A 14,015-nucleotide genomic window follows, 5' to 3' on the forward strand; every position below is an offset into this window, starting at 1 on the left:
GTGGAGGACTCCTTAATGCTCCCTAGCTAGGTGTAGTATCTTTTCTAGTTGACCCAGCAAAGGGCTTTACACTGCTCCTCCATTCACCTGGAATAGATTTAATGCCTATGTTAGTCCACCCAGCTTAGTGGGAGCCACTGAAAGGCTCCACATTTACTCATACTGCAGTGAATACCCTTATTAGCATATCCAGCATAAGGGAGAAGAAGGCTTTGCTATTGCACCCAGCTCAAATGGGAGGTGATTGACTGCTCTCCATCAGCACCAGTCATAGGTGGGATACCCAGAGCTGAAAGTATCACTTATTTCGAGAAGATCTGAAAACCTTCTGCCCGTGGAGAACATCCCACCAATAGCCTAAGAAGGAGAAGTGCTCAAGAAGCCCCTGGAGCTCATCTCAAAGATACATTTTCTCTCAAAGAATGAGAAAGCACGCTCACCTGCGGCGAGACTCCACATCAGGGTTGGTGTTGTCGATGAAGACGCTCTTACCACTCTTCAGGGATTGCTCACACATTGCCACACATTTTTGCCAGGATCCGACAGTGTCCTTTGAAAGAAAGAAAAGCAGATGTATAGGGATAAGGCGCAACATCTGCAAAACTGGAGAATGATCTATAATAAATGCAATTGAGGTAATAAAGAAAAGGACAGAAATAGTAAACAAGGAAAGAGAGATCGCCTGGAGTCACTGGAGTTCACAATATGTTCTCTGAACGGCGTGTCCCTGCTGCACCAGCCTGGCATACGACAGACTCTGCCCATACACCGATAGCCTTGCCATAGCAAAAGCCTCTCAGGAATAAAAACCTGTCAAAGCCATTTCTTCCACATGTGCATGTCCCAGCCCAATTTCGTCCACCCTTAACTACATGCAGTGGTAGGCATTCGTTTTCTGTGGGCTTAAAATCAGCATAATTCCTGGCTTCATAATGTATACTAAGGAGTTAAACTCAAAGTAGAAAGCCAACATTGTGTCATCGGCAGGGTCTGCAGGGCCAGACCACAAATAGCACAGCTCCAGCCATCAGAACACCTGATTTCTCCAGGGTATTCTTGGTGCATTAAGGTACACAGAGCACCTCTCCAATCCCTACTAATCAGGTCCAACAGCAAAGGTACTCTTAGTAGACGCCCCTCTGTTCCTGCAACAATCATCAACACGGCAGAGAACTGGAAGCTGCTGTTGAGGCAGCCTCCCAGAGCAGTGAGAATAGAGCCACAGGACACAGAACGAGCAGTCACTCTGATGGGGAGAAGTGGTGGATAAAGGCAGAACTGTCTGCACTGGCTTGAAACTCCCCTCTGGTTTCATACACCGATTGTAAAATAGGGGCAAATGCACACTTTGGGCCTGATTCACAAACTACACTTGGTAGTACAAAACGTACTACACAATGCAATTCACACACTACACTTGGTAGTACAAAACGTACTACACAATGCAATCAACAAACTACACTTGCTAGTACAAAACGTACTACACAATTCAATTCACAAACTACACTTGGTAGTAAAAATGTACTAAACAATGCAATCAACAAACTACACTTGGTAGTACGAAACGTACTACACAATGCAATTCACACACTACACTTGGTAGTACAAAACGTACTACACAATGCAATTCACAAACTACACTTGGTAGTACAAAACGTACTACACAATTCAATTCACACACTACACTTGGTAGTACAAAACGTACTACACAATGTAATCAACAAACTACACTTGCTAGTACAAAACGTACTACACAATGCAATTCACAAACTACACTTGGTAGTAAAAATGTACTAAACAATGCAATCAACAAACTACACTTGGTAGTACAAAACGTACTACACAATGCAATTCACAAACTACACTTGGTAGTACAAAATGTACTACACAATGCAATTCACACACTACACTTGGTAGTAGAAAATGTACTACACAATGCAATCAACAAACTACACTTGGTAGTACAAAACGTACTACACAATGCAATTCACACACTACACTTGGTAGAATAAAATGTACTACACAATGCAATTCACACACTACACTTGGTAGTACAAAACGTACTACACAATGCAATTCACACACTACACTTGGTAGTACAAAACGTACTACACAATGCAATTCACACACTACACTTGGTAGTACAAAACGTACTACACAATGTAATCAACAAACTACACTTGCTAGTACAAAACGTACTACACAATTCAATTCACAAACTACACTTGGTAGTAAAAATGTACTAAACAATGCAATCAACAAACTACACTTGGTAATACGAAACGTACTACACAATGCAATTCACACACTACACTTGGTAGTACAAAACGTACTACACAATGAAATTCACAAACTACACTTGGTAGTACAAAACGTACTACACAATTCAATTCACACACTACACTTGGTAGTACAAAACGTACTACACAATGTAATCAACAAACTACACTTGCTAGTACAAAACGTACTACACAATGCAATTCACAAACTACACTTGGTAGTAAAAATGTACTAAACAATGCAATCAACAAACTACACTTGGTAGTACAAAACGTACTACACAATGCAATTCACAAACTACACTTGGTAGAACAAAATGTACTACACAATGCAATTCACACACTACACTTGGTAGTACAAAACGTACTACACAATGCAATTCACACACTACACTTGGTAGTACAAAACATACTACAAAATGCAATTCACAAACTACACTTGGTAGTACAAAACGTACTACAAAATGCAATTCACAAACTACACTTGGTAGTACAAAATGTAATACACAATGCAATCAACAAACTACACTTGGTAGTACAAAACGTACTACACAATGCAATCAACAAACTACACTTGGTAGTACAAAACGTACTACACAATGCAATTCACACACTACACTTGGTAGTACAAAACGTACTACACAATGCAATTCACAAACTACACTTGGTAGTACAAAACGTACTACACAATGCAATTCACAAACTACACTTGGTAGTAACAAACGTACTACACAATGCAATTCACACACTACACTCGGTAGTACAAAACATACTACACAATGCAATCAACAAACTATGTGCAGAGTTTTACGACTCTGCATTCCCTAAACTTATGTGTGCAGAGTTCTCCGCCCTGACTGCTGAGTCTCAGGGTGCAGAAAACTCTGCACACATAAGTATAGGGAGTGCGTAGTCATAACATTTCAAAAGTAGTTTGTGAATTTCGAGAAGATAGTAAATTTACTACCAAGTGTAAAGTTACCTGCATGCTTCAAGCCTGCTCTAGAACTATGAACTCTGGTATGGAACATTTTAACATTTGTATTTCATTAGATCATTATACTATATTATTTGTATGTTTAATCATTTCAACAAGGGGTGATATGAGTCACTTAATCACTCTAAATATTTACTTTCTGAATAGAATTGCTGTCCTACTACAAGTATAGCAATATGTGTAAATATTTGAGGAATGATGCTTTAACACATGTGAATTTGGGTTGGAGGTGTAGTTCCCGGGCTCCTGTGGTAAAAGAATGCAATGGGAACGTGGTACCACGCACCAGCAATATCAAGTTATTTGATTGGATTTTAAAAGTGCTCATACGGTAACTGTACCTCAGCACCCACTGAAAAAGCTGATCAAATAATCAGCAAAGAGCAATCGATTAATCATACAGCACAAACTGTGCCATGAAAAGATATAGAAAAAAAATTTGGTAACGTGGAAAACTACCAGAAAAGGCTTCTGAAAGCAGGCTGATGCTAGCGAAGGAAGATGCACAGGCGAAGAAACGAAGAAAAGCAACACGTTCCAAAGACTGGTGACTAGCAGAGAAGGGGATCAACATAGCAAGGGACGTGAAAACACAGATGAGAAGCAGCAGAGTAGGGATAGGGCAGAAACAGAAGTGTATAAGAGAGAGTACAAGGGGGTGAAGGGGTGGACCATGAAGGCTAAAGACTAGACAGAGAACAGAAGCAGGTGCAGCTCTCCCACTTGGGTTATTAGCATGGAAATAGCTCAGCTGGGATATTGATTAATGTTCCATTAATGGTGAATCCACTGGAATGAAAAAAGATCCAATTGTCCCTTGAAAGTACTTCGGTGCCTGGTGATTTACTTTCAGGAGTCTCTATTTCTATGATCGCTAAGTGAGTTTTTAAAATATTTTAATCAGGATTGGAAACTTTTATGGAAGTATTACACTTAAAATGTATATAACGAAAATATTGCAAAACGCATCATGGTTGCCATTTCTACATTAAGCTTTGTAAGTGATATTTGTTAATAAAGTAAAATGTATATATTTTAAAAGCATAACATTAATATAGATAAAAATAAAAAAGCAATAAAATAAACAAGCATTTGCAAGGCAATAGGTCTTGCATTTTGAGATTTTGAGCTATTGCCATTGTAAATGACAATGTCTTTTATTTATGCGTTTTGAAAACCGGCAAGCGGTACCTAAACACACACTTTGTGCTTATAGTAGTTGCTTATCAACAGCAAGGCTGGCAGTAAAAGAGGCGCAGTTACTGCCAGCCTTGCTTCTCATAAGCAACGACTATAAGTACAAATACAATTAGTCGCTTTGAAATGTGACAAAATAATTATTATATTAATTACAGATTAGGTTGTCCTCTATGTGGAGTTGATGAATGGAAATTTATAGAAGGTCTAATATGAATGAGATGTGGTAGGTGCAGTACAGCAAGCTGCGCCTAGATGTCCCTAGTGGGCAAGGCACCAGCACTGCTTGTCTAGGTGCAGTAGCACAAGCTGTGCCTAGAGGTCCCTAGTGAGCATCATAAACTTTGAAGTTATGGTAAATCTACCCAACCCATAATGCATTGCATGCAAGACAGTACCACGAGTACATTCAAATACCTATGTTCATGTATACAATTAGTAACTTTGAAATGTGATCAAATAATTATTATATTAATTCCAGATTAGGTTGTACTCTATGTGGAGCTGATGAAGAGAAATTTATAGAAGGTCTAATATAATGTGAGATGTGCTAGTGAGTAAAGTAATCACTGCCAATATAATTCAGGACTGAGTGTCCTGTCTGAAGGCCTTTAAGAAAGAAGTGCCTTAGGGGAGGAGCCTAGCGCTTGACCAAGATGGCCGCGTGAGCTTTGAGCTCCCGAGACCCTCGTGCCCTCCGTCGTCTATCCTGTACATAATCCTGTTTGTATGCATGGCACCGTGTAGATGATTGGTCAGGGAGGCGATCGATGCCACCCGAGGTCGAATCGCCCACCGGGAACCGGAGTTATGCATGGCGGAAGATTGAGGCCCATCTCCGAGGGATGCCAGGGGCTCGTGTTGGCAGGATGCCCGACCTCTAATTGAACAACAGCGGCCAGGCGAGGTGTGAACTGCCGGACGGAGGTCCCTATCCTTTCACTTTCACTTTCTCGCCCTTTGTCTGCCCAGCCCAGGGAGTGCTCGCGTCTGCTTTATCATCATTTGGACGCTCTGCATGCCACACTGGCGACCCATCGTAAGACGGAGCACTCCTGCTCTCTCTCGCTGAGAGAGGGCAGTCCTGTTTGACCCGACTTGCTCGAGCCCACCATGTCGGGCAAAGCAGAGGTGGATCGGCCGAAGCCCAAGGCCACCAGGCGGGGAGCCTACACTCAAGCCAATAACATGGACCGCTATGCCCAGCAGAAGGGGTCACCGGGTGCACCGAGCCAGTCCCCGGATACACAGAAGACTGCTTCGCCCTTGGCCCCGGAGCTCTCACTGCAGGATGTCATGGGTGCACTTGACGGGCTGCAGACTTCGATTGGGAGACAGTTTGATGCCCTGGCGCACAAAGTGGATACCATCTTGGTGGATGTTATCTGATCCGCGCGGATTTGGGCAAAACAAATGAACGGGTCAAATCCCTGGACATCAAGACCACGGGCCTCGCCGATGATGTCTCGGACCTGCAGACCGAGGTCCGTAAGTTGCGGACCGAGCATGATCTCGCAGCCCGTCGGCTGGAGGACTTCGAGAGCCGGGCCAGGCGCAACAACGTGCGCGTTATCGGGGTCCCGGAGTCCTCGGACGAGATTTCAGTGGACCTGCTCATGGAGGACTTGGTGCTCAATCATCTGCAGCCTAAGGGTCTAGGGAAGTTCTTCGCAGTTGAGCGGGCCCATAGAGTGCCTGGTGGGCGGCCCAAGGTGGGAGCCACACCGAGGCAGATCGTCGCCCGGCTCTTTCATTTTCGAGACCGGGACGCTATCCTGCAGGCCTCGAGGGTAACGGGCCCGGTCCCCTTCCAGAACGTGTCTGTGAATTTCTATCCTGACTTCACCCAGCAGGTACAGAGGCAGTGGCAGGGCTTCCTGGGGGTGAAGAGGAGGCTTCGGGAGAGGGATCTGAAATACGCCATGCTCTTCCCTGCCAGACTACGTGTGGTGTTTGAAGACCGAACATTCTTCTTTGAGTCACCTGCCATGGCGGATGAATGGCTGGACGCTCTGCCTTGATGACGCACGGAAGAGGACACTGCCGTAGACGGGGACAGTGGCCGGGATGAACAAGGTTGATGTATTCGGAACCGGACTGACTCGGACTGACTTTAGATAATGACTTTCAGTAAACACGGAGGTTGTGGGAGGACGAGGGGAGCTCTTTCCTCCCTCAGGGTACTTTTTGTAGATTTTGGGTTTGGTAGGGCGACAGGCACACTGCAAGTTGGGGGGGCTTTGTAAGCTGCAGCAGGGGTGCAGGGTGGGGGGGGGTTTCGGGATTTTGGGGTTGTTGTTGGGGGGTTTGTTTCAGCAAGGCATAGTGATTATTTCCAGGACTGTTCCATGGGGGCTCTTCGGGTGTGGGGTGGGCCTCTTTACGCTTGGGGATGGGGGGTAGGGGTTTAAGTGTTATAAGCTGGAATGTGAATGGTTTGGGGGATCGCATTAAGCGTGGGATTGTTTTGCAATTCTTGAAACGGTCATTGCCGGATGTCGCCCTGCTGCAGGAGACGCATCTTATAGGTAATACGTGCTATGCCCTGAATAGGAAGGGTTATAAATTCATAGCTCATTCGGGATTCTCCTCTGGGTCCAGGGGTGTGGGCATCCTAGTCAGAGCCTCGCTACCATTTGAGGTGGACTCCACCATTGTTGATGATAGGGGGAGGTTTGTGGCGGTGGCGGGGCGGTGGGAAGGAAGAACTTTGGTTTTAGTTTCGGTTTATGTCCCGCCGGCCCTGCAGGCCTCCACTTTCACAGATCTGGGTAGGGCCCTGCTGGATCTCCCGGGGGGTATGCTTGTAGTGGGAGGTGATTTCAACGCTGTTGGCTCCGGCCTGCTGGATAGATACCCGCCCAGAGACACGGGGGGGGCTCAGAAGTGGCTTCCAGACTTTCTAGATACGCTTGGCCTGATAGACTGCTGGAGGCTCCGGCACCCCACACAGAGCCAATACACTTTCCACTCCGGGGCGCATGGTAGCCTTTCTAGGATTGACTACCTACTCACTCTGGCTGCGCATGCCTCATTGGTGTCTGAGGCCAGGCACATGGCGCGTGGTATATCTGACCATTCGCCGGTGTGGGTCAGGCTGGATCTGGGTCGAGAGGGAGGGGGAAGGGTGGCCCCTATCAACCCTTGGTATTTCCGAGACCCCAAGATGCGCAGCGCGCTGGTAAAGACAGTAGATAATTTTTTCAAGGACAATCAGGGATCCGTGGACTCGGCAGTGTCGCTGTGGGAAGCATTGAAGACCGTGCTGAGAGGGGAAGCCCTCTCCCTTGTAGTGGCTGCCAAGCGGCGGAGAGATGGCGAGGTTTTGCAGGTTGAGGAGGAGATCGCGGCTTTGGAGGGAGCGCTGGAGGAGGAGGTTACAGAGGCCTCACTGCATGAGCTGTGCTTGAAGCAATCCGAGTATAAGGACCTGGTGACGAATGCCGCTAAGATCCTCGGTAGGGAACAGCAGGGCCGTCTGTATGATGTTGGTGACAAGGCCGGGAAACTCCTGGCTTGGCTGGACAAAAAAGAACGGGTCAATAGAGTAGTGCCGGAGTTGACGGGAGAGGGGGGAGAGGTGATTGTGGAACCTGAGAGGATTGTGCAGTGTTTCTCGGACTATTTCCGTATGGTTTATGCCTCAGTGTCGGACAGGCCGCCCGAGGACTCGCGTGACCTCCTGCGTGATATTGCATTGCCCTGTCTCTCTGATATAGATAGGGACGATCTAGATGGTGACATAACGGTCGATGAGGTGGCGGGGGCTATCCGCGCGTTGAACTCGGGCAAGGCCTCGGGTCCGAACGGCTTGCCGGTCGACCTGTACAAGCTATTTCCGGATAGGGTTGCCCCTCACCTGCGCGCCATGTTCGTGGAGGCGCGGGGGAGTGGGGCCCCCCCGTTGGATCAGCGACTGGCGACGATTGTGGTTATACACAAAGAGGGCAAACCCCGAGATAAGTGCGCCTCATATAGGCCTATCTCACTCCTTAACGCAGAGCCGAAAATTCTGGCTAAAATCCTGGCGGCCCGGTTGATTAGGGTACTCGGTGACTTGGTCCATCCGGATCAATCCGGATCTATCCCGCACAGTAACACAGCGTTAAATCTTCGGCGCCTTCATGGTGTAATCGCCAGGGCGGGCACGCTGCGTGAACCAGCCATTGTGGCGTCTCTCGATGCCACGATGGCCTTTGACACGGTGGAATGGGCATATTTGTGGGCCGTGTTGACCAAGTTCGGCTTTGGTCACGGTTTTGTGAGCTGGGTGAGGTTGCTGTATGAGGGCCCTCTCGCGAGTGTGGTGGTAAATGGCCGGGCGTCGACTCCGTTTCAGCTTGGGAGGGGTACTCGGCAAGGTTGTCCCCTGTCGCCATTGTTGTTTGCCCTCGCCCTTGAGCCGCTGGCTGCGTGGATACGCTGGCACCCGGATATACGGGGACTTAGATGGTCGCCTGAGCACGAGGACCGTATATCGCTCTATGCTGATGACATCCTGTTGTATCTTGCTTCACCCAAGAAATCACTTATAGTGGTCTGTGACGTACTCACATCTTTCGGTAGGAACTCGGGTCTCGTTATCAACTGGAGTAAATCGTATCTATATGTTCTTAGTGGCGAGGTTCCACCGATCCCTCGAACTTGTTCGATCCAGGTTGCTCAGCAGGGCTTCGTGTATCTGGGGATCTTTATCTCCATGGATTCTGCCGTGCGATATGAGAGGAACCTGCTCCCCCCCCTAGCGCGCCTGAGGCGGGATGTGGAGGGCTGGTGGAGGCTGCCGCTCTCCCTCGTTGGGCGTGCGGCCCTGTTCAAAATGATGTCTCTTCCCCGGTTCCTTTACGCACTGCAGAATACTTTGGATTGGGTACCGGCCAACTACTTTCGGGAGGTCGAAGGCCTCCAACGAGCGTTGCTGTGGGACGGGCGGCCGCGAATAGCTATTGCAAAGTTGACGCTCCCATGGTACGACGGGGGTATTGCGCTTCCAGACATCCGACGGTACTATTGGGCCACCCAGCTGAGTGCGATTAATCATGGGTTTTATGGCCCGGCCCTCAGCCCTGGGTATGCCATGGACAGGTGGTTGCTGCGTGGTGGTAACTATTACAGGGCGTTGTATTCGCGGTCCCTGGACTCGTCCCTCACGGGGCCCACCGGTGTGGCGGTGCGTGTGTGGAAGATGGCAACTGACTCGCTGGGCTGGAAGGATAGGCTCACCCTCGCTACCCCGCTGTTTGAATCTGAGAGATTGGGTAGGCTTTGGCACACAAAAGGCTTTGACAAATGGGACTTGATCGGCATCTCCAGGGTCGGAGATGTCCTGATTAAGGGGAGGGTGAAGTCCTTTGAAGAGTTGCAGAAGGAGTATGAGCTGGGGCCATCTGAGATTTTCCGCTATATCCAGGTGCGTCACGCCCTCCGATAAGTCCTCATAGAGGGTGAGAAGGTGCCTGAGTCCTCTCCTTTGGAGGACCGGGTCCTTGATGGTCATATGCCTGAGAGCACGATCTCGCTCATCTATAAGAAACTGATCAACGTCCGAGCGGATATGCTTCTGGGGTTGAGGGACCAGTGGTCTAGGGATGGCCTCGAGCTGGATGACGAGGATTGGCAGTCTGCTGTTTCCTCTCCTAAGGAGGTTGCGATCCCGTCGCGTCTGAGGCTGGTGCAGCTTAAAATACTGCATCGAGTGTACGTGACGGGGCCAAGGCTGGTTCACATGGGATTCTCGGAGGACGGCCTATGCAGGAGGGGATGTGGTATGGTGGGTACTTTCCTGCATATCATTTGGGAATGTGGTGTCATCACGGAATTCTGGCGGAGAGTCCATGCAGTAATGGGGGAGGTGACGGGCATTGCTATGCAGCCGGAAGCGCGGTGTTGTCTCCTGAATGTCTGGGGGCCCACTGATCACAATGCGGCGCAGACCCAATGGGTGACTCTGGGTAACATGGTCGCTAAGAGAGATATAGCGCGATTGTGGGGATCCGTGGGCCCCCCCACATTGACCGCGTGGAAAGAAAATATGGACTGGAGTATGCTAAGGGAGAAGACGGTATATTGCGCTAGAGGCCGCCCTCGGAAGTGGCACGCCATCTGGGGGCGGTGGAACCAATACAGGGGGGGAATTTGTCTTGCCCCTGATCTGGATCCCCCCGAGGAACAGCTTTCCTCCTAACCTTCTTTCCAGCTCAGTATGGTTAATGGACTTCTTTGGCCTCTGCTGTCCCCCTTCTTCCTCTTTTCACGGTACTGTAAATGGTAGACGATTGGGGTCCTGCCTCCCCTGGGGGGGCTATCACCATGGGCATTCAGTGTTCTTGCCTTGCTGGGGGTTGTTGTGTGTTTTGTGTTTATTTAAAAAATGGAATCTTTGCACTCCTCCTTCACTGTACTGTGGACGCGTCACTGTTCCTCTTTACCGAAGCTGCCGAACCTCCGGGTTGTCGGCTGAATAGCTGTGTCCAGACTTTTGAAAATAAAGGTTTTTTAAAAAAAAACAAAAAAAAAAAAAAAAAAAAGAAAGAAGTGCCTTGAGGCTGTCATTAAAACCTAGGAGTAACAACACATTTAACAGGGGGCGTCCTCATGGAAGGTTACAACAGGAGACAAGGCGGTACTAACGCGGGACTACAATGGCCTAATGACCAATGAAAAGCCACCATTTACAAAGGACAGGAGCCATTTAAAAATATGAGTAGGGCGTATGTGGAGCTCTATCCACATATCCTGAATACAGCATGACTCAAGACAGCGCAAGCGCTGCCTATGCGAGACCTAAACACGTATTGGAATTTCAAGCTTTGCGCATGCATTCCAATCTATATAAGGCAAATTATACTTTGCATGCAGTTACTTCTTTGGCCCTTGGTCCTTGTCCGCAATCCGACCACTAGATGGCAGGAGCATGCAAAGCACATTTCTCCCGATGCGACAAATGTAACAAAACTCATTGCGTGTACTGGTTGTTTATTCTTTCAGTAACCTTGTCTTTTGATGTACGCCTGTCGCTTTCCACCTGTTCCCCAGCGATCGTCACCCTACGCCCCCTCCACCCCGCCCTTAAACCCCTCACCCCCCCGCCCTTAAACCCCCCGTGCATACCCGGTTGGCAGAGACGTAGCCGTTCGGCACCATATGTTCCTTAGTGAATGTGGACTTCCCGGCTGTAAAAACAAAATGGAGAAAAGTCAGAGCACTTTGTGGTAATAGGGGGTGACACTGGCGGGTGAAGAGTCGTGCGCCCTGCTACTGCACTGCAGGGGATGGGGCACCTGAGGTCGGGGTGGCACCTTGCTACTGACCTTCGAGATTGGGACGACACCCGGTTACTGCACTGTGGGAGAGGAGGTGTCGCCGCCCTGCTCCCACTGAGGCTAGAGCGTCGTGGATAGGAGTGACCCTGCGGGTGTAGTAGTGCTAGGCCTGGACTGAGGTCGATGGCACCCTGCTAAAGTACAGGGGGAATGGGGTGGCTGCCTACTACTGCACAGAGGAGGCACCGCCCTACTACACAGGAGCTGGCACCCTGCGGTGGAGTCAGGGGTGGTGAGGGAGCTGGCACACTGCTGTGGAGACGGGTGGTGAGAAGGCTGGCGCCCTGCTAAGTGTGGAGACGGGTGGTGAGGGAGTTGGCACCGTGTTTTGGAGTCTGGAGTGGTGAGGGAGCTGGCACCCTGCTGTGGAGTCAGGGGTGGTGAGGGAGCTGGCACCCTACTGTGGAGTCAGGGGTGGTGAGGGGGCTGGCACCCTGCTTTGGAGACAGGGGTGGTGAGAAGGCGGGCACCCTGCTAGCTGTGGAGACGGGGGTGGTGGGGGAGCTGGCGCCCTGCTAGCTGTGGAGACGGGGGTGGTGGGGGAGCTGGCACCCTGCTGTGGAGACGGGTGGTGAGAAGGCTGGCGCCCTGCTAAGTGTGGAGACGAGTGGTGAGGGAGTTGGCACTGTGTTTTGGAGTCTGGGGTGGTGAGGGAGCTGGCACCGTGTTTTGGAGTCTGGAGTGGTGAGGGAGCTGGCACCCTGCTGTTGAGTCAGGGGTGGTGAGGGAGCTGGCACCCTGCTGTGGAGTCAGGGGTGGTGAGGGGGCTGGCACCCTGCTGTGGAGTCAGGGGTGGTGAGGGGGCTGGCACCCTGCTGTGGAGTCAGGGGTGGTGAGGGAGCGGGCGCCCTGCAAACTGTGGAGACGGGTGGTGAGGGAACTGGCACCGTGCTGTGGAGTCTGGGGTGGTGAGGGAGCTGGCACCCTGCTGTGGAGTCAGGGGTGGTGAGGGAGCTGGTGCCCTGCTGTGAAAGCAGGGGTGGTGAGAGAGCTGGCACCCTGCTGTGAAGTCAGGGGTGGTGAGGGAGCTGGCATAGCTCCCTGCTGTGGAGTCAGGGGTGGTGAGGGAGCTGGCATCCTGCTGGTTTTGGAGACCGGGGTGGTGAGAGCCCAAATAGGCCCAGATTTCATTCAGAAGGCAGGCTGCAGAGATGCTCAGATCTGACCGCACCACAGACACTACAGGTCCCCGCGCGGTCACTGCTTGGCGCTGGCAGAGCAGAGGTAACAACACTGAGCTAATGCAGGCGGCTCCCCCTTACCTGCAGGTAAACCAACGGTGACCACCACCTCCTGGGAGCGAGAGACCAGCTGGGCAGTCGGAGGGTCGTAGAGGGGAGCTGCTGGGTCCAGCTTCCGCTAACCGTAGAGAGGGCAGAGGATACACGTTAGAAAATAGTCATCTTTCTAAAACTAATTTAACAAAGCCATTAAAGAGCAGGCAATCCTTAACCCAAGTGCGAGGCCTTCCCTTGGGGCAGTCAGTGGTTACAGGGCAGTATCCTGCCTGGGGGCTGCTGTTTACCATTGGTGTTCTAGGGCCTGAAAGCGAATGCAATCCAGTTACATAGACAAGTTACCCTTTGGGCATTATGTAGCAAGGGCGGGCAGTCAAGGGAGAGGCGGAGGAGGGTAGAAACAGCGACAACCAGAAGATGCTGCCACAGCTGGAGCCCAAAACAAACCCAAGTATTACTAATGCTTCTAGGAGCTAACATTGTCATAACACTGATCTCAAGGCCTATGTTACTTACTTAGACATTCAGAAACAATATACTCTCTAGTCTTTTGCAAAAGCTTCTCTCACAAACAGGGAGTGGGGAAATGGGTTAAGGTGGTCATCTACTACCACATTCTGGTCCAGGGTCATCCTAGGGAACAACACTGGGCAAAATATCGGAAAGGGCCAATGCAGCAGCCCACCTAAGGCATCTTCAACACAAGGGCGCACCAGATGTCCATCTACTAAAGCGCCTTGGTGGCCGCCTACAAAGCCCCACAGCGGAACCCATGCCGACAGTATTAAGAGCAAAGTGGATCCCGGCCTTCAATTACGGCCACATGGCCGTCCCTGGAGCCCTTGACAACTTCCTTAACAGATTCCCAGATCAAGGCCTACAAGACCACACTACTCGCTCCCCGGCAGGCCACCAGCTCTAGATTGCGGCTGGAACTGGGCCTCTGTAGGCCAGACCGTAGTCAAAAAGAAAGATCTCCCTT

General features: G+C 50.0%; 1 protein-coding gene across 2 annotated transcripts in view; it reads right to left on the reverse strand.

The window, feature by feature from the left end:
- Positions 1 to 14,015, reverse strand: part of LOC146809403 (bifunctional polynucleotide phosphatase/kinase-like) — an 85,006-nt gene that overhangs the window by 14,684 nt on the left and 56,307 nt on the right. For both annotated transcript variants that reach the window (XM_085616244.1, XM_085616245.1), the window contains exons 12-14: positions 13,058 to 13,154; positions 11,584 to 11,645; positions 441 to 550 (exon numbers count right to left, since the gene is read on the reverse strand). In XM_085616244.1, the coding sequence (XP_085472370.1) occupies positions 441 to 550; positions 11,584 to 11,645; positions 13,058 to 13,154 (269 nt within the window). The remainder of the gene's footprint in view (positions 1 to 440; positions 551 to 11,583; positions 11,646 to 13,057; positions 13,155 to 14,015) is intronic.

Source organism: Triturus cristatus, chromosome 7 (assembly GCF_964204655.1).
Source record: "Triturus cristatus chromosome 7, aTriCri1.1, whole genome shotgun sequence".
Classification (NCBI taxonomy): Eukaryota; Metazoa; Chordata; class Amphibia; order Caudata; family Salamandridae; genus Triturus; species Triturus cristatus.